This window comes from Phalaenopsis equestris, unplaced genomic scaffold (assembly GCF_001263595.1).
Source record: "Phalaenopsis equestris unplaced genomic scaffold, ASM126359v1 Scaffold000982, whole genome shotgun sequence".
NCBI lineage: Eukaryota > Viridiplantae > Streptophyta > Magnoliopsida > Asparagales > Orchidaceae > Phalaenopsis > Phalaenopsis equestris.
The window spans coordinates 16,583-43,836 of record NW_018165421.1 but is presented as its reverse complement, the minus strand read 5'-3'; the positions used below and the strand labels follow the sequence as shown (position 1 = coordinate 43,836).

At 36.3% G+C, this 27,254-nt stretch overlaps 2 protein-coding genes across 2 annotated transcripts; both read left to right on the top strand.

Annotated features, from left to right (window-relative positions):
• Positions 1–3,453: 3,453 nt before the first annotated feature.
• Positions 3,454–4,794, top strand: LOC110032613. Its single transcript, XM_020736287.1, has 2 exons — positions 3,454–3,754; positions 4,701–4,794. The coding sequence occupies exons 1-2, from the start codon at positions 3,531–3,533 to the stop codon at positions 4,777–4,779; spliced, it is 303 nt and encodes a 100-aa protein (XP_020591946.1). The 5' UTR covers positions 3,454–3,530; the 3' UTR covers positions 4,780–4,794.
• A 2,104-nt stretch (positions 4,795–6,898) lies between these two features.
• Positions 6,899–24,558, top strand: LOC110032612. Its single transcript, XM_020736286.1, has 2 exons — positions 6,899–7,167; positions 23,871–24,558. Exons 1-2 carry the CDS (start codon positions 6,944–6,946, stop codon positions 24,073–24,075), a joined length of 429 nt encoding a protein of 142 aa, XP_020591945.1. The 5' UTR covers positions 6,899–6,943; the 3' UTR covers positions 24,076–24,558.
• The last annotated feature ends 2,696 nt before the right edge of the window (positions 24,559–27,254 follow it).

Here is a 27,254-nt window from a genome sequence, read left to right as displayed (position 1 = left end):
TTTCATATAAGAAAACTTCACCATATAAACATAGTTTAGTAGTTACTGTTTAAAACTCTGCATTTAAGTTTTGCTAGTAGTTAATAATTTAGTTTTATTAGAATCATAAACATTTAAAATAGTGACAGTAATTCCATTTGATTTCTGTGAATTTCCTAGTTTATTTATAATTTCTAATTTAAACATTCTTTTGAATTCTCTTCCTTCACTCAAAATACAAACTAAAACTTAAAATAAAATAAAAGTGGTCGGTGGCGGCAGCTGCGATTATTTGGATGGATGATGGCTGTTGGCTCTCTTCTCTTGATGATCCAAGTCTTCTTTAATAAAAATCCAAAGGGTATCTTGGTGTTTCTTCAAAATGTGTCATCATTCAATGAATCTTCTAAAAGTTGCCTCCTTTCAAAAGCCAATTGAAGAAATTTTCGTGTCCATCAAATTTTCATGTTCATGGGTTATTTCCTAAGTTTTTTACTAAGAGTTGCTTCAAACACCTCTTCAAAAATTTGTCTAAATTCAATGAATCATAAAATAACAACTTTTGGACCTTGAGCACGGGGTACCTGGTGCTTAAGCGCTGCCCTCTTTGTATAACTGGTGTGTAGGCGCCAGTCCTAAGCGCCTCAGTTCATTTTTGCTTCAAATTTTATCATTTTTTACTCCTTATATCATTTTTCATTCATTTGATTGTACCTGAAAGAAAACACACAAATGTCTTTCATTAAAGCACAATATCTCAAAAATAGGTATAAAAATGTGTATAAAAAGTATATATATTTTAGGTGTATCACATATCTTCATCTGCCACACCTCATCAAAGCCGCACCACCATCTTCTATCATCGGTATCCCAAGAAAAAAAATCTCCAAACCTACGCCTCAACCTAGCCTACTAAACTCATAGTTGGCCGCTCTTTGTTAGCATTGCCCACCAACCACCGCCTTGTTGACCAACCCGCACTAAGTTTTGCCACTCGCTCGCTAGCCATTCCCACTATTGACCAACCTCACTGCCTCCAACACTACCTAGTTGGCATGCTTCTCACCACTAGAATTCGTCGGACTACAATTAGTCAAGCCCACCACAGTTATTGGAGCTCTTCCATGCAACCCACCTCATTCTATCTTTACCAAAGAGTGAAAAAATAAAATAAAAAGGAGGAAAATAGGAAAAAACACAAAAAAGAGACAAAAATAGAATATATGTATATATATATATATATAGTATAAATTCTTGAACACACTATGTACCCATTCTCATTGTTCCAATGGGGCAGAAACATCTTCTATAAGTACCCGTTCAAGTAATTCCAACTCGACGTGAAAACTTACTATTAAGTATTTGTTCTCATTGCTTCAACGATATAGAGAATTTTGTTATTTCTTTTACATAGGTATAGAAGATCCATGTTAGACAGAAGGGTTAGAAAATCTCTTCAATGTTGCAAAAGTTATCCATGCGTGCCTTTTTAGAAGGTTGGGCGAGCCCAACATTCCCAAGGTAGCTCCCTAAATGGGAAGATACTTAGAGGTTGTCGAACTTCAAATTGATGGAGCTTGAGCAATGAACAATAAAAAATGTTCATGAATATCAAATCACTTCTTTCAACTTTCCGTAAAAGCAAATCCTAGTAATTTTCTAAGTACTATATGTTTTTTTGTTTGATTTTTCAAAAGCCCAAACAACCTAGAAGACGAAAACTATTTTTTTTACATTTTTAAAATTCTCCAAATTGGCACTTAAATGTTTCCTTCAAATTTGACCTCATTAGTGGAGGCAAAATCATTCTCTGAGCTAACTTCGACAATTTTAAAACTTGCTCAGTCTCAAAATTCAACAATAGACATTGTTCAACAACACTATCACCAACAAGATTCTATCATTTTCATCTAGGATGAACTCGAGACAGAGTGATGACTAGAAACATTTTTGGAAGAGTAGCGCAGAAAAGATCATTTATTGTAGTTGACTTAGCAACTTTACCCTTCTCACCCTCATCATCCTCCTTAATTTTCTTTTATGTTATTTTATTTAATAGATAATAAGAAAATTACCCATCTGTAGGTTTGGATATCTCTTACTACTTTTAACTCTTTAACATCATCACAAGAAATTCCCTACAAAAGAATTTCTTAGTGTTATCCATGCCTAGGAGATGTGAAATGACATTACACCAAATATACCTTAAGTAATAAAGCATTTACATATTGCTTAAAGTGTTAAAATGTATAACAAATTATTAAATCAACATGTTTAGCTATAATCAATGTGGCAGATCATCGAGAATATTATTTATTTATTTTATTATGATCATTAAAATAAAGAGAATTGATTAACTAGTTGCATGCTTAGATTTACCAAGATTGGAATGTGGTTTGCCATGAGGTGTTTCTATCTGGCCTAGGGTTTTTGATCTGGTTTTTCTAACTAGAAATTGAATAATAATAATAAAAAGAATGTTGATATGTATCCATTTCTCTGATTGATGTGGGTTGAGTCCGAGTTCAGTCACTTCTCTAACGTCTAAAGTTATCAAAACTATCAAAGCAAGTGTACTTTCTTTCGAGACTGACTAAAAGGAATCAACAACAATTACCACCATTCACTTGACTTGCTAATGACTTCACACATATTCACCCTATGTACATGGTTCAACTTGTATTCTACGTAATTACATAGTTACAAACTAGGTAGGTCTAATTTATGGAAAACATATAGCAATCAATGTAATATAATTTTACTTGAACAATCTTTTATATTGTATCATGTCTCGAATTAAGCTACAAGTAGATGACGAGAATATGAACTGAAAAATCATTTAATCATTTGCTAATATTTTTTTTTAGCAATATAGTATATATCAAAGTTTCTCACAACTTAACGTCTAATACTATTTCACTATATTTTCTATGTTTTTTTGGCTCTCGTAATCTTTATTATTAGTAAGGTTCTAATGTTATTTTAAATAAAAATTTAATCAATAAAAATAGAAGTGAATAAAATAATAAGAACAAAATAATGTTTTATTTGTATTATAATCATACCAAAATATTTGTTCGGATAAAATGAACTTTTAAAATTAATTTTTTTTAAAAAATTTCACTTTAATTCCAATTAATATCCTATGTATTTCATGACACCTTAAAATATTTGATAATAAAAATTTAAAGCCCCATTTTGCTCTACTTAAAAGTTGTGCGCCTCAATGCGTCGAGACGAGAAAAATTATTTCATACGGCACCATATACAGAAATACATGAATATGATGTCTAATCTTCACCGTACATCAATTAAAAAAAATAAAATTTAAATGTGGCCCACCAAAATTTATATTTATTGTAATAAACATTGAAAATCAGACCCATATGAATTTTTTAGAGGTGCCGTGGGAAATATGCCGAAGATAGAGAATGAATGGACCCCGGATACTCGCTCAAAATAATCCGGCACGCTGCACCGGAAGTCTCTTCATCAAATTAACAATTAAAAATTTTAACGAATATTCTTCTGGAAGGTTCACTCTGACTCCAATGGCAAACCCTTGCATCATAAGTGGCCACTCGCGTAGCCCTGCCTCTGTTGTCGTCAGAGCGGTTTCTTCTCTCTCTTCGAACCATAGGAGAAGGTTTCCGGCGGCTCTGTCCTTGAGGTTGATCAGAGGGGAGATCCCGGCCATGGAGAAGCTTGGGATTATAGTTGAAAGAAATCCGCCGGAATCTAAACTCTTGGAGCTCGGCGTTAAGCAATGGCCCAAGTATGGTTTTTTGCCTTCTAACTCGCGCTCTTCCTTTCCTTGTTAACTTAAATCATAATCAGGCCAACGAATTTAGCATCTGAGAACTGTGTGGCTCACCTCTCCAGAAAACTGTTGAGCATCCCACCTTCACCTTGCTAGATCACAATCAATTCATTGTATCCTCACCACCTGGAGCACGCTATCGGCCACACCTTGATGGCCCTACTCACCAGCTGCCACATTGGTCTGTAAACATTGTCATCCTCATCAACATAGACACCTTTGCTGGGTTGACCTACTGACAGACACCGCCAGCTCGCCTCACCGCTAGTATGTCGTCATCTGCCACCCCTCGTCGGAACCGCACCACCGTCTTCTGTCATCGGTAATCCAAGAAGCACATCACCAAAACTACGCCTCAACCTAGCCTGCAAAACTCATAGCTGGCCGCTCTTTGCTAGCATTGCCCACCAACCGCCGCCTTGTTGACCAACCCACACTAAGTTTTGCCACTCGCTGGCTAGCCATTCCCACTATTGACCAACCTCACTGCCCCCAGCACTACCTAGTTGGCATGCTTCTCACCACCAGAATTCGTCGGACTACTATTGGTCAAGCCCACCACAGTTGTTGGAGCTCTTCCATGCCACTCACCTCATTCTATCTTTACCAAAGAGTGAAAAAATAAAATAAAAACGAGGGAAAAGGAAAAAACACAAAAAAGAGGCAAAAAGAGAATATATATATATATATATATATATATCTTTTTTTTATTTTTGATTTTATATTTTTTTTATAGATATATACATTCTTGAACACATTATGTACTCATTCTCATTGTTCCAATGGGGTGAAAACATCTGTACCCGTTCAAGAAATTCCAACTCGACCTGAAAACTTACTATTAAGTATTTGTTCTAGTTGCTTCCACGACATTGAGTATTTTGCTATTTCTTTTACATAGGTATAGAAGATCCATGTTAGACAGGCGGGTTAGAAAATGTCTTCAATGTTGCAAAAGTTATCCATGCGTGCCATTTTAGAAGGGTGGGGGAGCCCAACACTCCTAAGGTAGCTCCCTAAATGGGAGGATACTTAGAGGTTGTCAAACTTCAAATTGATGGAGCTTGATCAATGAACAATAAAAAAATGTTCATGAATATCAAATCACTTCTTTAAACTTTTTGTAAAAGCAAATCCTAGCAATTTTATAAGTACTACATGTTTTTTTGTTTGATTTTTCAAAAGCCCAAACAAACTAGAAGACAAAAATCATTTTCTTTACCGTCATAAAATCCTCCAAATTGACACTTAAATGGTTCCTTCAAATTATTACATCATCAGTAGTGGCAAAATCATTCTTTGAGCTAACTTCTACTATTTTAAAACTTGCTCAGCTTTAAAAGTCAGCAATAGACAATGTTCAACAACACCATCACCAACAAGATTCTATCATTTTCATCTAGGATGAACTCGAGACAGAGTGATGACTAGAAACATTTTGGAAGAGTAGCGCAAAAAAAAAAATCATTTATTTTAATTAACTTAGCAACTTTAGCCTTCTCACCCTCATCATCTTCCTTAATTTTCTTTTATGTTGTTTTATTTAATTGATAATAAGAAGAATACATCTGTAGGTTTGCATCTCTCTTATTACTTTTAAATCTTTAACATCATCACAAGAAATTCCTTACTAAAGGATTTCTTGGTGTTATCCATGCCTAGGGGATGTGAATGACATTACACCAAATATAACTTATGTAATAAAGCATTTGCATATTACTCAGTGTTAAAATGTATAACAACACCACCACCAACAACAACAACAAAGTTTTAATCCCACTACGTGGTGTCGGCAAAATGTGGTAGATCATCGAGAATATTTGTCGGCAAATGTGGCAGATCATCGAGAATATTATTTATTTATTTTATTGTGATCATTAAAATAAAAAGAATTGATTAGCTAGTTGCATGCTTAGATTTACCAAGGTTGGAATGTATTTTGCCATGAGGTGTTTCTATTTGGGCTAGAGTTTCTGATCTGGCTTTTCTAACTACAAATTGAAGAATAATAATAATAAGAATGTTGATATGTATCCATTTCTCTGATTGATGTGGGTTGAGTCCAAGTTTAGTCACTTCTCTAACGTCAATACATTGGAGTCACTAAGATAAAGTTATCAAAACTATCAAAGCAAGTGTACTTTCCTTGGAGACAAACTAAAAGGAATCAACAACAATTACCACCATTCACTTGACTTGCTAATGACTTCACACATATTCACCCTATGTACATGATTCAACTTGTATTCTATGTAATTACATATTTACAAACTAGGTAGTCTAATTTATGGAAAAAATATAGCAATCAATGTAATATAATTTGTCTCGAATTAAGCTACAAGTAGATGACGAGAATATGAACTGAAAAAACATTTAATCATTTGCTACTATTATTTTTTAGCAATATAGTATATATCAAAGCTTCTCACTAGACTTAACGTCTAATACTATTTTGCTATATTTTCTATGTTTTTTTGGCTCTTGTAATCTTTATTATTAGTAAGGTTCTAATGTTATTTTAAATAAAAATCTAATCAATAAAAATAGAAGTTAATAAAATAATAAGAACAAAATAATATTTTTATTTGTATTATAATAGTACCAAAATATTTGTTCGGATAAAATGAACATTTAAAATTATTTTTAAAAAAAATTTCACTTTAATTCCAATTAATATCCTATGTATTTCATGACACTTTAAGTATTTCATGACACCTTAAAATATTTGATAATAAAAATTTAAAGCCCCATTTTGCTCTACTTAAAAGTTGTGCGAAGTTGTGTGCCTCAATGCATCGAGACGAGAAAAATTATTTCATGTCGTACCGTATGCATAAATGCATGCATATGGTGTTCGATCTCCACTATCCATCAATTTTTTTTTAAATAAAATTTAAAATTGAGGTCCACCGAAATACATATTTATTGTGATGAACGGTGAATTCGGATGCCGTATGAATTTCTATATAGGTGTCCATGTGAAATATACCGAAGATAGAGAATGAATGGACCAGGATACTCGCTCAAAATAATCCGACAATTTGGTCATCCTCATCTCTTTTATGCTGCACCGGAAGTCTCTTCATCAAATTAACAATTAAAAATTTTAACGAATATTCTTCTGGAAGGTTCACTCTGACTCCAATGGCAAACCCTTGCATCATAAGTGGCCACTCGCGTAGCCCTGCCTCTGTTGTCGTCAGAGCGGTTTCTTCTCTCTCTTCGAACCATAGGAGAAGGTTTCCGGCGGCTCTGTCCTTGAGGTTGATCAGAGGGGAGATCCCGGCCATGGAGAAGCTTGGGATTATAGTTGAAAGAAATCCGCCGGAATCTAAACTCTTGGAGCTCGGCGTTAAGCAATGGCCCAAGTATGGCTTCTTGCCTTCTAACTCGCGCTCTTCCTTTCCCTTTTAACTTCAATCATGATCAGGCCAACGAATTTAGCATCTGAGAACTGTGGTATATTTCCTCATTGTAAAAATTTACATCAGGAGCTGCTTGAGGAGTCCAACCTTGCACTGACATATGGAAGGTCGAAAACGTGCGACCCGACCTGACCGATGCGTTATAGGAATATTTCATTGCATAAAAATATTCCCTCGCGTTATTCTGAATATTTTCAGCGTTATGCATGTGTTATTGGTGTTTTATTGAGGGTTTAAGAGTATTTCCTCGTGTTATTCATGTGTTATTTATTGTGTTATTCAATCCGTGTTATAGGCATTTTTCATCGCATTATTTTGAATATTTTTCGCATTATTTATGTGTTATTTAATGTGTTATTGATATATTATTCATGTGTTATTGATGTGTTATTAAGGGTTTAGGAATATTTTCCCGCGTTATTTATGTGTTTTATTGTGTTATTCTCAAAATCACATCAATAACACACCAATAACATATGAATAACGCTGAAAATATTCAAAATAACGTGAGGGAATATTCTTATAATGCGTTTTCATTTTTTTTTCATTTTTTATGTAGGTAACCCCGCCCTTCTACGTGTCAGCGCGAGATTGGGCGCGAGATTGGACTCCGCAAGCAGCTCTGCATGCGGAGCCTGATGTAATATTTTTTCGTTCTTTTGTTGGGGGTTTTTTCGCGGTGTAGCATTTGCCACTTGCGTGGTAACCTACACAATAGCTGAAATTTGTGAGGTATCTAAAGGAGAAAAAATTTGTTCTCTTTGTATTCAACCAGGTGAATGGCTGCTGACGAAAATGATCTGTTTATCATTTCAAATTCAGCCTCCTGAGTAAGACTAAACAAATGGGATATGGTGATGGGACTGTATCTTATGAATTTGCCAATGTCCCAATTATGTAAAGGACCATGATGGGGTTACAAGTGATATACTACAGAAGTTAGGTCTATAGCCAATATATTTGTGTTCCAGAATTCATAAGTGCTAATCTTTTTAATAGTCTACTTGCATGGAGAAAAAGTGTTCATGTGTGATGCATCGCTGGCAAAACATAGTAAACTTGAGAAAACGTATAAAAAATATATACAAGAGCGTTAGATTGATTGTCATATGGGCTTTTGTAAATATTAATTTGAATGCCATTAAATGGAATGAACGAGTAGACCATTTTCTTTCTTAAACATCAGATCATTTGTCATAGATGGCTTATATAAGTGAGTGTTTGCAATGCTTAAATTTGTGAAGGTGCGTGAGTTTTTCAATTTAATGTCACATAAAATAATAATAAAAAAAATGTTTGTTTAGAAAATTTAAGTGATTAACTGCAAGTGCGAACTTAAGTTTCGAGTTAAAAATGGGTTTCATTAGTGGCATTATGAGCTCAAGTTGAGCTGCTCAACTTCAATCCTCCTTTTTTTTTATCTCCATGTGCTTTTAGAGTAGATCGTTCAATTAAGGTCTAGTGGCTCGTGTAATCTGTGGCTCCCGTGGACATTTGGTTGGTTCTTCCATGGTTGCCCAAAGTTTAAGTGTAGGTGATTCTCACGAGCCTGTACTTGTTGATTGGGCTATAGGCACATGATACTTTATTAGCATTCATTTGAAGGGAATGATGAACAATGTGGAATGTTCTCATGTGAGAGGTCGATTGTCAAGGCTTGTACAAAATCCCACATCAATTGACTCCCATTATATTGTCTTTGTTTTTGCAGCTTGTAAGACAAATCACATACTCCATGCCTTTCAACAACTCCAAAAGCATAAGGTGAGAATTGCAAGATGTCTTCTTTTAATAAGTTTGGCAAAACACAAAGCATTGAATGGAATGATTAATCTCAAAATTAATTAATGAAGGAATGTTCACATTAGTCCATCTAATCTTGAAGCTTTGGTTTGATGACTCTTACCAATGGCCGTGTATAATCTTTGATGGTTGGTTTACATTATTTAGGAAGTTCATCTAAGCATAAATTATAGGAAAAAAGGTGTGCTCCTTTACCCCGTTCCACATCAATGCTTGATATGTGTTATCTTCAATGAAAGCACAAACATGAAACAAAAAAAAAAGCCCCTATATCCAATTCATTTAGAAACCTATGTATTAATTAAATTCATCATTATCGAGTTCATTATTTACAAAACATTACATCGATGACATTCTTTTTTGGCTCAAGAAATTATTGCTACTAAATCATAAAGTCCTATATTTGATGCCCAGATTTGGGTCACGCTCGCCTTTATACGGAGGCTGCCGCGCTTCGATGGTGTTGAATCCTGGTTTATCTGTGAGTAGGGGTAAACAAGCCGAACACGAGCGAGCCCAGGCTCAGCTCTTGCTCGACTCGTTTGTATTTCGAGCTCAAAATGTGTGTTCATGTTCGGTTCATTTGTTTAGTGAGTCGTTCACGAACAAAGAGTCGTTTTGACAACTCTAATCACGTAGTCATAAGATGTTAAGGATTGAGGCAATATTTAAAAATTATTGTTTATACTAAAAAATCATTTGAATATAATTTAATAATTTTAATTTTATTTTCTTAATTAATACTTTTAATTGATTATAAATCTTTGTAGCCTTGTAGTCAATTAAATTTTTTTAAAATACTACTCATCAATATATATAAAATTGATGAGTAGTATTTCAAGCCAAAACAAGTCGAACATGACTGAACAAATCTTTATTCTTGTTAGGCTCTTTAACTTAGCAAACGGGCCGAAAAGGTGTTTCTTAACGAGCTGAACACAAGTTGTCCGTGAACAACGAGCCATTTTGACAACCCTATCTATGAGTCACACACCCAAGGAATAGAGTAAAGAGAGAGAGGGAGTAAAAAGTAATGAACTGTAATCTGCGCGTGTTTATTTATAAAATAATTCTCCTATTTTTATAGGAGAGGGTAAAATGATGATATTATAGTTTTGCACTGCTTTATAAGGGTATTTCTAGAATTTTACATGTATGGACTTGTTTGACTACTTTGTGGCTCGACTGACTAAGCTTATTTGGCTTTGAGTCAACAAAATTCTCTTGATTGTCATGGGTCAATGGGAATAACTCAGTCAGTTGAGCTTGGTCAATGTAGGACAATTGGTTGATTTAGCGTGGGTCTTGTTCCTTGATAACTGGTGAGGGATTTTTGGGCATCTCTAGGATAGTTGAAGATACTAGGAAATTGAATATTCCATTAGATTTATTCTTCTGGAGGGTAGGCTATCACATTAAATCGGCTTTCCCGTAGTGGGTTGGCTCAGTTGCACTTTTCTCATTTCCAATCGAATGATTTGGATTCACATTATTCCTTCGTCTTCTTGTGCACTTCATGGCTTATTCAGTTTTAGCTTTACTGGCTTGGTTTGTATGGCATTGCTCGGTAGGTCAAGTGGGCCTTACGACCCTTTAATAGTGGGCCAACATTCGTCATACCCTTCCGTTCTGGACCGTTGAATTCATTCAAGAACAGTGCTGACATATTTTTTATGTATATATTTTAGTTTACCGATTTTCTTACTTTTTGAAAATGAAACTGCGATAAGAATAAGAGAATTTAATGCAAAAATTAGATTACATTCAATTTCTACTAATGATTTAATAACTGAACTCCCTTAATTTTCATGCTTTTGGTTCTTATAAATGGAGCGTGATGGGGCCCTTTCCCTTGTCTAACTGTTCCGCATCTTTCTTTTGATTCAACCAACTTTCATGTGTTGTGTTGGAAAATGTATTGAAACCTTTGAGTGATATTCTGAACCCTAACTGTTCCGCATCTTTCCTTCTTTTGATTCAACCAACTTTCATGTGTTGTGTTGGAAAATGTATTGAAACCTTTGAGTGATATTCTGAACAAAGATCTATCTATTTTGCCTTTGGAAAGCTAAAGGGATCGTACTACTCGAAAGGCAAAAGGAAGAAGTTTCTCATGAAGAAGAAAGTGGTTGCACTGACAATTCCAAATTATGTAGGGTGGAATTATTCAATCTTTGGATACTAAGTAGAAAGAGTGCTCAGTCGGCCAACCCAACCTTTGATCTGGTCGTCTAGCCATTTGCTGCGTGCAAGTTCCTCCTATTGGCCTGGTCGCTCAAATATCGCTCGAAAAGCGAAAGGAAGAAGGTCATCATGAGGAAGGGAAAAGCAGTTTCACTCACAATTTCAAATCAAAGGGGTCGTCTGATTTGCTCTTCGGTACTAAGTGGAAGAGCATTCAACCGACTAACCCGCCCATCATTCGGTTGCTCAACCATTTGTTCCGGCGCAAGATTCTTTGGTTGTTCCGGTCTCTTAAATTCTGGTGGCCTCCCACCTCCTTTAAGGGCATGCCCCGTTGATGTTGCTATGTCATTCACAATATCTAAGTGGAATTGGCTTCCGTGTAAGAGGGATTTCAGCCTTATTTGTAGGATTTAATCTTTTTAATTTAATTTTTTTATTTTACAATGTTTTTTGGCATGGACAACCCGACTTTAATAGTCTTGGATGATGATCCAGTTCTGATTGGCATGGGTAAGAATCTGATTAGGGTGCCAGTGATAGCAGGCCAAGGAGCAGGTGAGGGCGGTCGTCTCTCAAGTGAGGATGGAGGAGTCGATTGTTGAGAGAATCTTTCTGAGACGTGTGGGAGCAACTGACGGGCCCCGAACATCTTTGGTATGCTAGCAAACCCTTGCTCACTTGGGCATTCACCGGAGCCAGTTACTCGTTTGATCTCCAACTTCTCTGGTATGCTAACAAACTCATGCTCACTTGAGGTGAAACCATGAGTGCTTGTTGTCACAACCCCACCGAACATATGGTCCAATTTCTATTCTAAATCAGGGTCAATTCCACAGAATTTGAACTTCTTGGCGGCCAACATTTTTTGCAATATGCAAGGAAGTTGTACATCCTATTTCTCTGTCCACCCATCATTTCTTCGAAGCATCAATAGTTTGTTTGGTTGAATCCCAACCCAAGCCTGTGGATCCCCATTTTAATTTTTTCTCTAATTTTCAATCCTTCTTCAAGTGATCTCACTTGTTCTTAAGTTTCAACATATCGTACGTCTTTCTTGTCATTTTTTTGAACTTTTTCATAATATTTTACCGCCCTTTCTTGTTAAAATAGGTGGTGGGTCTATTTTCCAGCTCAACCTTCTTAAGACATGTCACAAAATATGAGTTTGTCTTCCCTATTTCACGTGGCTGATGAATTGACTTCTTTAGACTTAACCATTGCTTTATTAACACAAGAAAAGAAACATTAATATTTGACAGCAACCACATCACAATAATTAATCACCACAACCAGACAAGTGACAACCCACAACCAACTTTGAGATATCAATGTAGAACCACCAGAGCCCAGAGTGCCACCACAAGCTAGAGTCACCACCACAACAAACAACATCACATCCACACAACCACAACACTCCACCATTTCCTTTAACCCACAACCAACTATGGGATATTAATGTGCAACCACAAAAACCGACAAAGATCAACCACAAGCTAGAGCCACCACCTCATCTCACAACAAATTACACCAAAACCACACAACTACAGCACCCCACCATTACCTTTAACTCACAGCCAACTATTGGATATCAATGCACAACCACCACAGCCCACAGAGAGCCACCACAAGCCATTGCCACCAACCTAACCCATAACAAACCTGCCACAAGCACACAACCAAAGCATCCCACCATTGTCTTTGAACCCACAACCAACTACTACCACCCCGACCCACAAGTACCACACAACCCACATCACAAGCCAGAGTCGCCACACAATCACAACACCTCAACAAATTATCTTCCTCATATTGAGATCTTGATACACACATTGATAAGAATAGATATTTGTTGAGTCCTTTTGAGCTCAATTAACATACCATAATTTTGTTAACATATTATGCATATAGAAGAGGTGAGCACCCACAATAGTGCCACTATAATTCACAACAACCAAATCATTATTTCTAGTAGCTTAAAGTTGGCAAAATATGCTCTAAATTTACCACACCACAGCCAGATATGCATTGAATTCACAACCACCACAACCCACAACAGAGCCACCACGCAACACACCAACCCACATAAAAACACTCAAACCCACAACAAAACACAAGCCATAGGCATCACCTCAACCCACATTAATCATCCAACCCATGATAGAGCCATCACACCACAGAGTCACTACCCAAACCCACATCAACCACCCCAAAATCAAGGGTCACCACACCACAACCACATGCACAGAATTCACACAACCACTACAACCCACGATAGAGCCACCACACAATTACCACAACACACCCAACCACCAAAATTCAGAGCCACATCACATCACAACACCCCAACCCATATCACAACACCCCAACCCACATCACAACACAAGCCACAACAACCACCCCAACTCATAGCAACCACCATAACCCACACCAACTATCACCACCCGTACCCACAAGTACCACAAAATCACACAACCCACAACACATGCTAGAGTCACTACTACCACAACACCCCAACTCACATTACAACACAACCACATATGCACTACCAACCAGCAAAACCCAGGGCCACCACCCTACAACTACATCTACGTTGAATTCACACAACCATCACTACCCACGACAGAGCCACCACACAACTACCACAGCCCACTCAACCACAAAAACCTAGAGCCACATCACAACACAACCCAAAACCCAGGGCCACCACCCTACAACTACATCTGCGTTGAATTCACACAACCATCACTACCCACGACCGAGCCACCACACAACTACCACAGCCCACCCAACCACAAAAACCTAGAGCCACATCACAACACAACTCCTCAACCCACATTACAACACTCTAACTCACATCACACCCCAACCCGCTGCAACCAACCCAACCCAAAATAACCACCCAAACCCACATCTCACTACCACCACCCCTACCCACAAGTACCACACAACCCACAACACAAACCAAAGCCACCACACAACCACAACAACCCAACCCACATCATTGTACAACCACATATGAACAACCAACCACCAAAACTTAGGGCCACCACACCACATCCATATATGCATTGAATTCATAAAACCACCACAACTCGCGATAGAGCCACCACAAGCTAGAGCCACCACTCCAACTCAGAGCTACCAAAACCCAGAGTCACTACAAGCCCACCCACATATATGTCCTGAATTAACCACATCCCACAATAGAGCCACCATTTTTGGCCATCAACCGAACCCAATACCAACTAGACCACAACCAGACAACCACAAAACAACCACATAGTTACAACACAAGTCAGAGCCGCCACACAGTCAACCCACCACCACCCCAACCCACAACCAACCCAACTCACCACCAGCACAAAATCACGCAACCCACAGTAAAACCAAAGCCATAACACAACCAGAACACCTAAACCACCAAAACCCATAGCCACCACAGCTCACAACAGAGCCACCACAGTACCCCAACACAACCACTACATCCCATAGCAGAGCTATTGCAGCTAATAGCCACCTTACCACAAGCACGACCAACATAATATCGACAGTAAATGGCTTCACCCCGATAAAAAAAATTCCACAACAACACAAAATCGCAAAGAGAAATATCAGTCAAAATTCAATTGAAAACCAACAAGAGAAAATTCAATCAAAAACCAGCAAGAGAAGAACCAATCGCAAGTTCATATGCCAGAGACAAGTGCGAAGAGAATGCCAGAGAAAAGATGGGTCACGAGAGAGGAGAGGGAAAGTCGGTCGTGCGAGAGGGCTCAGAGAGAGAAGTCGGTGCGACAGCGAAAGAAGAGGGGAAAATCAATTGCGAGAGAGGGCTCGAGGGCGAAAAAAAAGGGTATGGTAGTAAAAATAAACAGCAAGATATAATAGGAAATGCATGTCGTTCCGTGGAAATATGAAACTGCATCAAAACGTGACAACCAAACGAAAAAAGGAAGTGCGGCTTGGGGTTGTGCTATGCAAGATATGCGGCCATGAACGCACCCTTATTCTCAAAAGGCCTTGTAATAAACAAAAAAAAAAAGTTCATTGATAATAAAACTTACTTGAATGAGAAACTTATCTCTTAGAGAAAATTCTTGTTGAACTAAACGTCATAGCTCGTTACGATTAACATGATGCGGTGAAGCTAAGTTTTCACGTGTTTGAAGTTGGGATGTACGTGAGTCAATGCTGACTCGTGAGCCAACTCGAGCTAGGCTCGATAAGTGGCTTGTAAACTAAGCTCGATGAGCTAACGAACCAAACTCAAGCTAGCCCTGACTTGACTCGTTAGCTCGTGAGCTATTTAGTTTTAAAAAATATTAATATAAATATATTTAAATTAAATTAAATTTGAAGACTTTAACTTTATAGTATTAAAAACATTTTAAAAATATTATTTTGTATTTTATGTTAAATGATTTCTTAGTATTTTTCTCTTAATTGTTTATTCTATTTGTCATTTTATTATAACAGATCTTAAATGATAATACACAAAAATTGGCCTGTGTGTCGGCTTGAACTCGCAGATTTAAGCTCGAGCTCGATAAAATTAATCAAGCTCAAGCTCAGACTGAGGGTGGCTCAGGCATGACTCGACTTGTTTACACTCCTATATGGAGGTTTGTAAGACTGAGGGTGGCTCAGGCATGGCTCGACTTGTTTACACTCCTATATGGAGGTTTGTAATTTGGTCAGTTTGCACAAGATGAATGTGTAGAATTAATAATGTTCGTGAAGTTAGCTCCCTGGCTTAGTTAAGAAATTCCAATATGATGACAGGGTGCTAAAGTTTTGTTCTCTAGTTGAGCATCCCTGATTGATGATTGATCTTGAGGTAGACAAACCCCACATTTTTTACACCAATAATGGTTGTAGAGCTTCACGTATAAGCTGAAAAATCTCATTTCAAGATTGTTCCATTCTCCACGTGTTTTTCTAGGGGCAAGGAAGAGGCACCTTCATTGCAAGGGCAATGTCCATTTGGGGGAAATGATGGAGAGGCTTGTAATCCTTGACTACGAGATTGTCCCTAAGAATGGTTTGTATTGGAGTGGGAGGTTTCACTGTTTTGAGTATTACATTTGTTAGCTATTGAAAGATTGCTCAAACTTCTACAAAAGTGGGATTTTGTTTCCCGTCAAACTATTGTGTGATATAAAATTGTGGGATTTTGTTTCTCGTTAACCTATTGTGTTCTATAAACTATTCAAAATCGTCGAAATCTCATGTTTTAGCTCTAAATAGTTTTCCAACACACAGACAGAGATGTATGCGATTACCAATTTTTTTATGTGGAATAAACTCTCAAAAGATAAAAGAATCACGGGCTTTGGCTCAATCAAAATAATCTACAAGAAGATTAAAAGTGCAAAGGTCTACATATCTTTTGTATTCGAAGAGATGAGATGATAAGATGATGTTGGTGACCATAGCAATAATGTTGGCTACAAATGTCGTAGTTGATTGCTATAATAATCTTGGTTGTAGCAAAATACTGGTGGTGGTCGACGACGACCTTTGATGAATTAGAGGCAAATTTGGTGATCAACGACGAACTTGGTGGCCAACGACGACTTTAATAAGCGACGACAATCGTCGAAACTTCAAGAGTTAAATTTTAGTAGTGAGCTCACTCATCTCTCTTCCTATCGTCTAGTAAAAAAAGTGTATTTTTTTATTTTTGAAAGTATTTAGCAAAATTGGCCAATAGCCAAAAAGATGCTATCAGGCTGTTATTATTAAATCCCTTGATCAGATTGTTGACCTTACCAACATTAGAATTGAATTATCAGGCTCCTTGGATTTCTTTTATTAAGCTGCTCAATTGGACTATAAACATATCAAGTTTTGAAATCATTTAGCCTTTAAATTGATGCATCAAAGGCTTTGACTATACTTAAATATCTGATTGGGCCTTATTGGGACTTGGGTTGGATTGTTTTTGGTGTCATTAGGCTCATCTTGATGAGACGGTCATTTTGATTATATACTTATTAAAATTTGGTTTCGTATAACATGAATCTAAATTTAGAATATTCTTTTCCTCAAGATATATTGACCAGAACTTTTGCACGAGGCTTTCAATGAATGCATGTTATGGGGCAGTGTTGATGGATGCAATAGTATAGTTACATTACGAAGAGGGCATAAAGGAGGTAACCAAACCGTTCCTTCAGAAAACAATAAATACATCAACAACAACAACAACAACAACAACAAAAAAGCCTTAATCCCGCTACGTGGGCCCAGGTAGTGGGCCCAGCAACATGAATCATTTTTCTCCATTGTGTCCCATTTAGCGTCATATTTTCATTTAGTTCTAATAAATTAAGATCATTTTTTATACAATAAGCCCAAGTCTTCCTAGGTCTACCTCTGCCTTTCTTAACACAAGTCGAATCTAAAACATCTAATCTCCTAATCGAATCATCAGACGGTCGATGTTTAATGTGACCAAACCATCTAAGACGACTAACTCGTTCAGAAAAAATAAATAAAATAAAAAATTTCATAATGTCCCTGCACTCAAAAAAAAAAACAAAAAAAAGAAAAAAAACAAAAAAAAGGAAAAAAACAGAACTAACTTGTTAAGTACTCTAAAGGAATAAAATGGAGGAGGATTCCAAAAAAAAAAACAAAAAAAAGAAAAAAAACAGAACTAACTTTTTAAGTACTCTAAAGGAATAAAATGGAGGAGGATTCATAAAATCAAGTAGATTAATTTGGGAATAATGCTAATGGTGATGATGATAATTTATGGATGAAGGTTGATGAAGGTTAGTCAGATCAAAACCCACCCTTACGTTAGGCCTTAAACTCAGATTTTGACGTTTTGACATGTAAAAAACATTGGACAAGAGAAGAGCTCCACAAATGAACATGAACCCCAAAATTTTCTATTGTAGTTTCATTTAGTTTATGTTCATGATATCTATCAGAACGATTTTCCGTTCACGTTTTTTTAATTTTGTTAATGGTTTTTGAAACTTTATGGTCTTTATGCACAAATATCTTGGTCTTCTCTTCTTGAAAATTTGATTCTTCCATTTTAATGCCCAACAAATTGAATCTTGTTATCATCTGGGAAAGTCTTTTGACAATTAAGCTTTTGTTTATGGAATAATTGTTCTATTTTATTTTCTATCAACATTTCTATTTCTTGTGATAGTGGTACAACTAAATTGAATAATTTTGTCAAAAGTATGTTGATCAAGTAAAAGAAATGTAATAATAAATAATGAAAAAAAGATGAATATTTTTTAGCATTTTGTGCTGAAAATTTAGAGTGAATTTGAAGGCAAACAGACCAATCAATATTTGTGAGTCTATACCAACTATAAAATCTTATAAATCTTCAAAAAAGGGTCGTGGCTAAATTAAATATATTTATTGTAAATAAATAATGTTTCAGCGCTCAATCGAGATCTAATGATCCAGAAGACAAGAGAACGGCAATGGAGGGCCTGCCAACAGGAGAACATAATGCTCACTTGTCCGATCTAGTAAGTTGTCTGAGCAAAAGCCAAAAAGGCTGAAATAGTTCATGTCATAGCTAGTAAAGCCAAAGCCAGTATGGCCGAGCTGCCCTAGCAAAAGCCAGTAAGGTCAAAGTCAATCGAATCACGAGACAGACTAAACATGATCGGGATATACAAGAAACGTGCCATTTAAATAGAAATGAGACAAAAGGACACTCGAGCCAACTGCCTCAAGATAGTTGATCCAAGGAAAATCCAATCCTGTAGTATCTCCAACTATCTAGAGACATCCGGAGGCCCATCATTAGGGACCAAGGATTGATATTCAGACCATATCGACTTGTCGACTCAGTTGACTGAGCTAATCTCATCTGTCTAACAGATCTTAAGTGACAAGCTAATCATGCTAACTCGAAGCCATTTGAGTTTTTTTTGCCGTCCTCGAGAGTAGTCAAGCAATCAACTCATACAAAATATCAAGAATATCCTATATAGCCCCCTTTAAAGCAGGGACAAAAATGTAGCACCACCACATTATATCTTATTTCTTATAAATATGAAGATCATTTTATGAATAAGATATGATTGGCACGACGTACGACTGTTCTCTCCTCTTTGTTTCTCTCGTCTTACGTTATATTCCATGTGTGTTACTCATGGACAACTCATGATTTAATATCTTAAAAAGTGTGGTGAATGCAGATCATGCCACAAATAAAGAAGAGTAGTCCACAGAGAAAAAACCTATAATAAAGATACCAACAACATGAAGTAAACTATTGAGTTTGCGAAATAGCAGATTCAGGAGTTGAAGAATCCAATGTTGGATGACATTCAGGATGCGTCAACTTGGAGAAGAGAGCAACACCTTTGAGATGAAGGGTTGATGCCGAACAACTGATGATCCCCCTTAGCCATAAAAGGAGAAGGCGACTCCCAGTACTTTCTTCAATCTTGTGTCAACATCGATTGAACGACATCAGTTCGGGCGTACTTAGGTGCCTTGATAGCTCAATAATGCATTCTCTTAACAAATTTCTAAAGTTGAGCCACCAGGATGATTCAAGATTATGGATTCATAATCCTACAAAAAACAAGCATATCCAACTGATCATATTACTTTAATTTCTTTTTACTTTAAATTTATGACATTTTTCTAATCAAATGTGTGATTTCAGTTTCAACCGACACTCGGGAAACTCGAGAAGTTCATGTAAGGGATCAATAATATCTAACCAGCACTCAGAAACTCAAACCGACATGTTGGCAATGTTTTTGTCTGAGTCACAAAACTGATAGCGACAGGTAACATAATAACCAACACAGACAAACAAATGTCCAATCAGTAAATCATGCATGAATCATCCTACAATGCTTAAGCATCAATAAAACACACATCTCCTAGCTCGAAACAAATCAAGCTCTAGTGTTGATTCTCTACCCATTGCATATGAATCACCATAACGTCAAGTCTCAATATTTATCCTCACAAAGACTACGATAAGATCAACTTAATATGTCTAATGTAAGGTGTGGCTCGTTCAAAGTGATAAACTAACCAAGCGGTCGAGACATGTGAGGTATAAAACTTAAGTCGGGCGATATTATATTGGAGTAGTCCTAAACTCTATAATCATACTTATCCGTTTGGATTCAACAATGTTTTTCAATCAATTAGCCTTTAGGCCTCGCAAAAAAACCTAATGCAGTGGTTGATTAACTTCACCGCCCGAGGAGGATTCCCTTCGTTTGATCAAATTCCCCTCACATAACAATCGATCGACCCAGATATTTGAAATAAAAATAATAAACTCAAAGGTATGACAAGCAATAAAGATAAATACTTTCATTTTTTTATAAGTTGAGTTGGGCTTACACAAAACGAAGCACAAAAAAATACATATAATTATGAGTCGCCGTAGAAATGATTGAGGTGGTTTTTTTTTTAATTTCATCGACAAAAAAGTAGTTGGAGACCAAGTGAAACTAATCCTTGCAGAAGAGGAGGCTAGCATTTAGATCAAAGACACATGTTTCTTGCAACCAATCCACATCCCTCGCTGTTATCCATGATCATTTGAGATGACTGACCCAAAGGCCTTTAGAGAATAAGTCATAGCCATCGATCCGAGCGTAAAAAAAGAAAGTCGAGAGAATAAAGAGAAGCAAGAGATAAAAATAAGAGTAAAAGCATCACGTCATTGACCCCACACCCTTTATATATATGGACATTAAAAAAGTTTAGCCGTTGCATAGGGGTAACAATGGAATTCTATTGTAATTTCAAAAACGCTCTGACATAAAGATCACATTAACACTATAAATGAGAGGAGAAAAATAAATTTTATCTCTAAAATAAACATTAAAAGTTGCAAAAAGCACTTGAAAACTAGCCTGAAAAAAAATATTTTATAAGTGGGTCGATCGCCACTTCAATCGAGACATACACCAGCCGAAACTAACTCTTATACAAAATTTCTCCCGCAAACATAAATTAATTTGTCTGATCTCTCTCGATTTGAGCGTAGAGAATGAGTGTTCTCTCCCGGATGTTTGATAGTTCCTGGTAAAGATTTGTCATCTCCATCATCCTCTCTACTCAGGCAAGCAACTCACACATTTCCTCACCTCGTTTTACCTCAGTTGATAGAGCAAAGAAGATCTCAATCTCTTCTAGACGGTGATCCAGTGCTCTACGAGATATCTGACGCCCATCAGTTGCTTCCCTGCAAGTCTTAAGAGCATGCCTAGGCGGTCAGCTCTACCATCCTCACTCGAGAGTCAATCGCCCTGCTCACACATTTCCTCACCTCTTTTTACCTTAGTTGATAGAGCAAAGGAGATCTCAATCTCTTCCAGACGGTGATCCAGTGCTCTACGAGATATCTGACACCCATCAGTTGCTTCCCTGCAAGTCTTAAGAGCATGCCTAGGCGGTCAGCTCTACCATCCTCACTCGAGAGTCAATCGCCCTCGCTCGGTGTCTGCTTCTCTACCACTGGCGGCTCAATCAAATTCTCGCTGACACCAGCTGGGGTAGATTCTCACCCGATTATCTCAAAGTCAAGTAGTCAACACAAAGTGATAACGTAAAGAAAAAGGACATAAAAAATCGAAATCTAATAAGAACGAGCGATGCTTCTCATACCAAGGAATCGATCTAACTTAGAAGTTGTAACTGACTGAGAGCTCTCACTGTGTGGCAGCAGAGCACCAGCAGCTTCTTGTGTGGCATGTTCGATCCACGGGTCTTGTGTTGTAGTAAAAGGTTGACCCGAGGGATTGCTGGTCGGGTCGGCCGCTTGAACATTTCTCCTCTTAGTGTTGAGGAATGAATCGAGCGGCTCCACTTGATTCCCTAGCATAACCTTTTTGTCTTCTTAATGATGGTTTTCTTCTTCCTTTCACATTCGAGGTGATTCGGCCTCCCAAAGACAATATGAAGAGATTTTTGTGAGGTATATTGCCCTAGGGATTTAACGTGTTCTCCATTACAGTACTCGGAAGTTGAACAAGTCAAGTGAGAAGAGCTACTGAGCAAATATGGAATGTGAAGAGTCCTGGATAAGAGGTGCAAAAATCATTAATGTTTAATTCTTGAAACATTGATTAATAATAAATGTGAGATGCTTTTTGCATTAAATTCTATTGTTTTTATTGCAATGTTACTTTTGTGAGTAAGAGGACCGTGAAACTAAAATATATATAGAGAAAATATGACATTGTTGATTCTGAGGAGATCTAATGTTCTAGAAGAAAAAATTATAACGATGGAGGGCCCACCAACAGAAAATCATGATGTTTACTTGTTTGACCAAGTGAAATTGCTCGAGCCAAAGTCAGTAAGGCCAGAGATAACTGAATCGCGAGACATACCAAAGACGACTACATGATACAAGAATGAATCATTCAGATAGAAGCAAGACAAAAGGGCACTCGAATCAACTTTCAAAAGAAAGATGATCCAAGAAAGATTAAGCTCCCTAGCTCCAACCATCATAGAGACATCTAAATACCCCTCGTCAAGGTAAAGGATCAACAGCCGGTCCATATCAGCCGACTATCGACCAAAGTCACTTGACAAAGCTAATCCCATTCGGCTGAGTGGATCTCAGCCGACCGAGCTGATCCTGTCGGTCCAAAGCAAATTGAGCTTAGTCAACTGACCCAAATTGCAGTTGATCAGCTCGTACATTTAAAATATTAAGATTACTCTTACAATTTCTTTTAAACCAAGGGCAAAAATTTAACATCAATATATTGTATCCTCTCATGTAACTAGGAAGTTTATTTTATTATGAAAAAGACATGATTGACATAATTAGGGCTGTCAAAACGGCTCGTTGTTCGCGAACAGCTCGTGTTCGGCTCGTTAAGAAGCTTGTGTTCGGCTCGTTAATTTTGTTCGATAAGTTAACGAGCGGAACACGAATTAAGATGTGTTCGTTCGCGTTCGGCTCATTTTGGCTCGAAATACTACTCATCAAGTTTATATATATATATATCGAAATACTAGTCATCAAGTTTATATATGTTAAGTAGTATTTTAAAAAAATCTAATTGACTACATGGCTACAAAGATTTATAATCAATTAAAATATTGATTAAGAAAATAGAATAAAAATTATTAAATTAGATTCAAATGATGTTTTAATATAAATAATAATTTTCAAATATTATTCAAATCCTTATTGTCTTATGTTTTATGGCCACATGATTAGAGTTGTTAAAAAGACTATTTGTTCGTGAACAACTCGTGTCCGGCTCGTTTGTTCTGCGCGGCTAACGAGCCGAACACGAACACACTTTTTGAGCTCGAAATATAAACGAGTCGAACACGAGTTGAGCATCGGCTTGTTTACACCCCTAGACATAATGTATTACTATTCACTCATCTTTCTATCCCCTTGCACTCTATTTTTTAGATGTGATTGACAAACAAATCGAGATTCAATATTTATATAATGTGTTAGATATTAAAAGTAAAAAAAAAAGCATAAAATACTTAAAAGCAAGAGACGAGATCTAATCTGGTTAGATGCATGTATTAGATTAAATGAGCAAAATGTATGTTAATGCCTATGCATATAGAATTTATATTATGAAATTAAACTGAATGCTGGATTCTTATTCCTCACACATAATATATTTGATTATCATGCATGTTGCCTATAGGTGGGGATGTCCTCCTAGCAAATTCCCCTGGACGTACTCTGCAAAGGAAACTTGCTATTTCTTGGAAGGCAGGGTGAAGGTATACCCCGAAGGATGTGGCGATGAGTACGTGGAAATTAAAGCAGGTGATTTTGTGGTGTTTCCCGAAGGCATGACCTGCACCTGGGATGTGTCTGAGACCGTCGACAAGCACTATGACTTGTGAGTAGGAAGGTTGGTCGTTTGCTATTGCTTCCCTGATGTAACTAATGGATTTTGTGTTTCCTTGCTTCTCGTGGATGGCAAAAAAAAAACTATATTACTATGTATAAATTCTATTATAATTTTGGGTGAATTTTTCATATGCTTTCGAAAGGTTTTTTGTGGGGTGTCCAGTAGGAGGCTATTTTCGTATGGTGTACGCACGCAGTTGTCTTCAATAACCTCTCAGTAACTTCCCAATAACCTACCAATACATTTTGCAGTTCTGCGCTTATATTTTTTGTTGTTATTCGGAAGTTTTGTCAGGTTATTAGGGGTTTTAACTCCAATAGCACCAGTATAATCCTCCAATATCTCACGAATAACCTTTATACACATCTAGAACTGCGTGCATACTCCGTACGTAAGTATTTGTCGTCCAGTAGATACCACACAGTAGTTGAAGTTGAGATTATGTCAAAATGTGCCGATTGTAGGTAGTAGGGTTGTAATTGTATCCCCTCTTTTTAAATTTCCTGCATAAATAATTCAAAGTTTTTTATTTGTTAAATAATCTGAGGATGTCATATATATATATATATATATAATCATTAGTCCAACCATCCACCCCCTTCATCAAGAAATTCTTTCATTCATTAGTATATGAATGATAATTAACTACTTCGTTTATAAATACGAAGGATAGATTAGTGCTAGTTTATGTTCATGAGTTACACTTTTGTTCAAATTATGCAGGATTGACCAAAGCTTCCATAGTGTACTATAAATGTCATTTATTAAAAAAAATGCATGGATAAAGTTCATCGGGTATATAAAAAATCGTCATTAACAAAAAGTTTCATATATTGTCATATAAGCGTCTGTTTGAGGAAAAATTATTACATCCGGACTCCGCATACAAAGCTGTTTGCGGAGTTCAATCTCGTACTGACAAGTGAAAGGTCGGTCTACCTACATAAAAAATAAAAAAATAATGAAAACGCGAGAACCGGCCCGACCAATGCGTTATAGAAATATTTCATCGCATAAAAATATTCTCCCGCGTTATTTTGAATATTTTTCACATTATTCATGTGTTATTGATGTGTTATTGAAAGTATAAAAATATTTCCCCACTCAATAACACAAAATAACATATAATAAAACACTAAATAACACACATAATAACACAATTATACACTCCCTAGCTCGTGGTATAACACGTGAGAAATATTTTATGTATGTTATACCATGGCTAGAGGAGTGTTATAGGGCGGTGTATAACACATGGGGCGACGTTATAACTCGCAGTATAACACGTAGAGAATATTCCCCACGTGTTATACCGCGAGTTAGAGAGTGTATAATTATGTTATTATGTGTCATTGTGTTATTATGTATTATTAGTTTGTTATTAGTGTGTTATAGTGTGTTATTATGTATTATTATGTATTATTAGTTTGTTATTAGTGTGTTATAGAACAAAAACAATTTATTTAGATGTCATAATTTATATTTATTAATAAATAATAGTTATTTAATGTGTTATTGAGGGTTTAGGAATATTCCGTGTTATATATTCCCTCGCATTATTTTGAATATTTTTTTGTGTTATGCATGTGTTATTTAATGTGTTATTATGTGCTATTCAGAATAAAAAGAGGAAATATTCCTATAACACGACAGCAATGATAAATAACGCAAAAAAATATTTGCTTAGGCTCTGTAACGCATCAGTCGGGCCAGGTCACGCGTTTTCATTTTTTTTATTTTCATTTTTTATGTAGGTGAGCCGACTTTCCACGTGCCAGCACGAGATTGGACTCCGCAAGCAGCTCTGCATGCAGAGTCCTGATGTAATAATTTTCCCTGTTTGAGGCAGTTGTATTTGTGTAAAAATAGTTCTTAAAAGTTATTCTGGTGAAAGATATTTAACACTGCCGTTGCCGGTCCCAAGCCCGGATGAGAAAAGTGGAGGGTTGCGTTAGGTAGTCGACAGCCAGCGTAAAACTTGTCGTCGATTTTAAATTTATTTCAGCATGTGATACCTTAGCTGGTCAATAAAGCATGCTCATTCACCTATAGAAGACATATTTGTGAATAATTTCAATAGTTTGTGGATGGTGATCAACTACTAAATTCATTTGCTTAATGTTTATCCCCTAATTGGAGATGTTGCTACTATCATGAAAAATCATAGATTAATACATCAAGTTAGATGGTTCATTGTAATACATCATTTTTTCACACCTAGTACATGAAGTAAGATCACATACTCATAAGGTATGTGATTGATGAGTGATTTACAAAGTGGAGATCATAAACTATTCATTATTTTTATGTTATATTGAAAGTTGGATTGTACAAGCTATAAAAAAAATGGTCATTACATTCTCATAAAGTACTTAATCACAATGCCAAATAAAATAAAAGGTTCAATTTTGAATAAAACATTGCTACCTAAATCTATGTTACACAAACTATGTAGTAATTTTTTGAGACTACAATGCTAGAAAACTCAAAACTAATGACCTCTTAGTGAAATGTGTCCTAACATTTTCATAGAACTACAATACTAGAGAACTCTTTTAATGACCAATTATATTTTTTTTGCTTCATTTATCTCACACCCTTAAGTTTCATAGAGTATAGATATTTATAATAGGACAAAAAACCTTCAATAAACTATTCACATTAAGGAGTTTAATGAACTATTGACTCTAATAAGATTCAAGAAACACTTCATTTTAATATGCTTCAAAATTTGGGCTTAGACTTGAGCTTGGACATGGGCTTGCTATATTGTGTTATTGTTGAATTTTTAACACTCCCTCTCAAAAGCAATTTTAATTTCTTGCATCATCCTAAGTTGATGACAAATGTTTAATCATTTTGTAATTTAGCTATTTGATAAACTTCTTTAATATTATGCATCTCTATCACTTTATGTAGCACATTTTCATTATTGAAATACTAAGATATTGCTTGCACCCCTTTCCATTCTGACTGAAACAACCTTCTCGGCATCCTTCCCTTTTCTAGAATCCCTCTTTTTTGTTCTAGGTCGCTTTCACTTTAGAAAATGTTGAGGAAATAAAGGAGAATACAAAAATGAAAAAAAAAAACTAAGTAAACAATTTATATAGAAAAATTCTCGTAACATAAGTTGAATAAAGCAGTCCAAAATAAATCATATTCTACGCA

What these genes read in the sequence shown, in the direction of transcription:
- LOC110032612 (XM_020736286.1), top strand. Translation starts at nt 6,944, where the DNA reads ATGGCAAACCCTTGCATCATAAGTGGCCACTCGCGTAGCCCTGCCTCT. An exon ending in GGCGTTAAGCAATGGCCCAA is followed by an intron (nt 7,168 to 23,870) that starts GTATGGCTTCTT and finishes TGTTGCCTATAG; the next exon opens with GTGGGGATGTCCTCCTAGCA.
- LOC110032613 (XM_020736287.1), top strand. Translation starts at nt 3,531, where the DNA reads ATGGCAAACCCTTGCATCATAAGTGGCCACTCGCGTAGCCCTGCCTCT. An exon ending in GGCGTTAAGCAATGGCCCAA is followed by an intron (nt 3,755 to 4,700) that starts GTATGGTTTTTT and finishes TCTTTTACATAG; the next exon opens with GTATAGAAGATCCATGTTAG.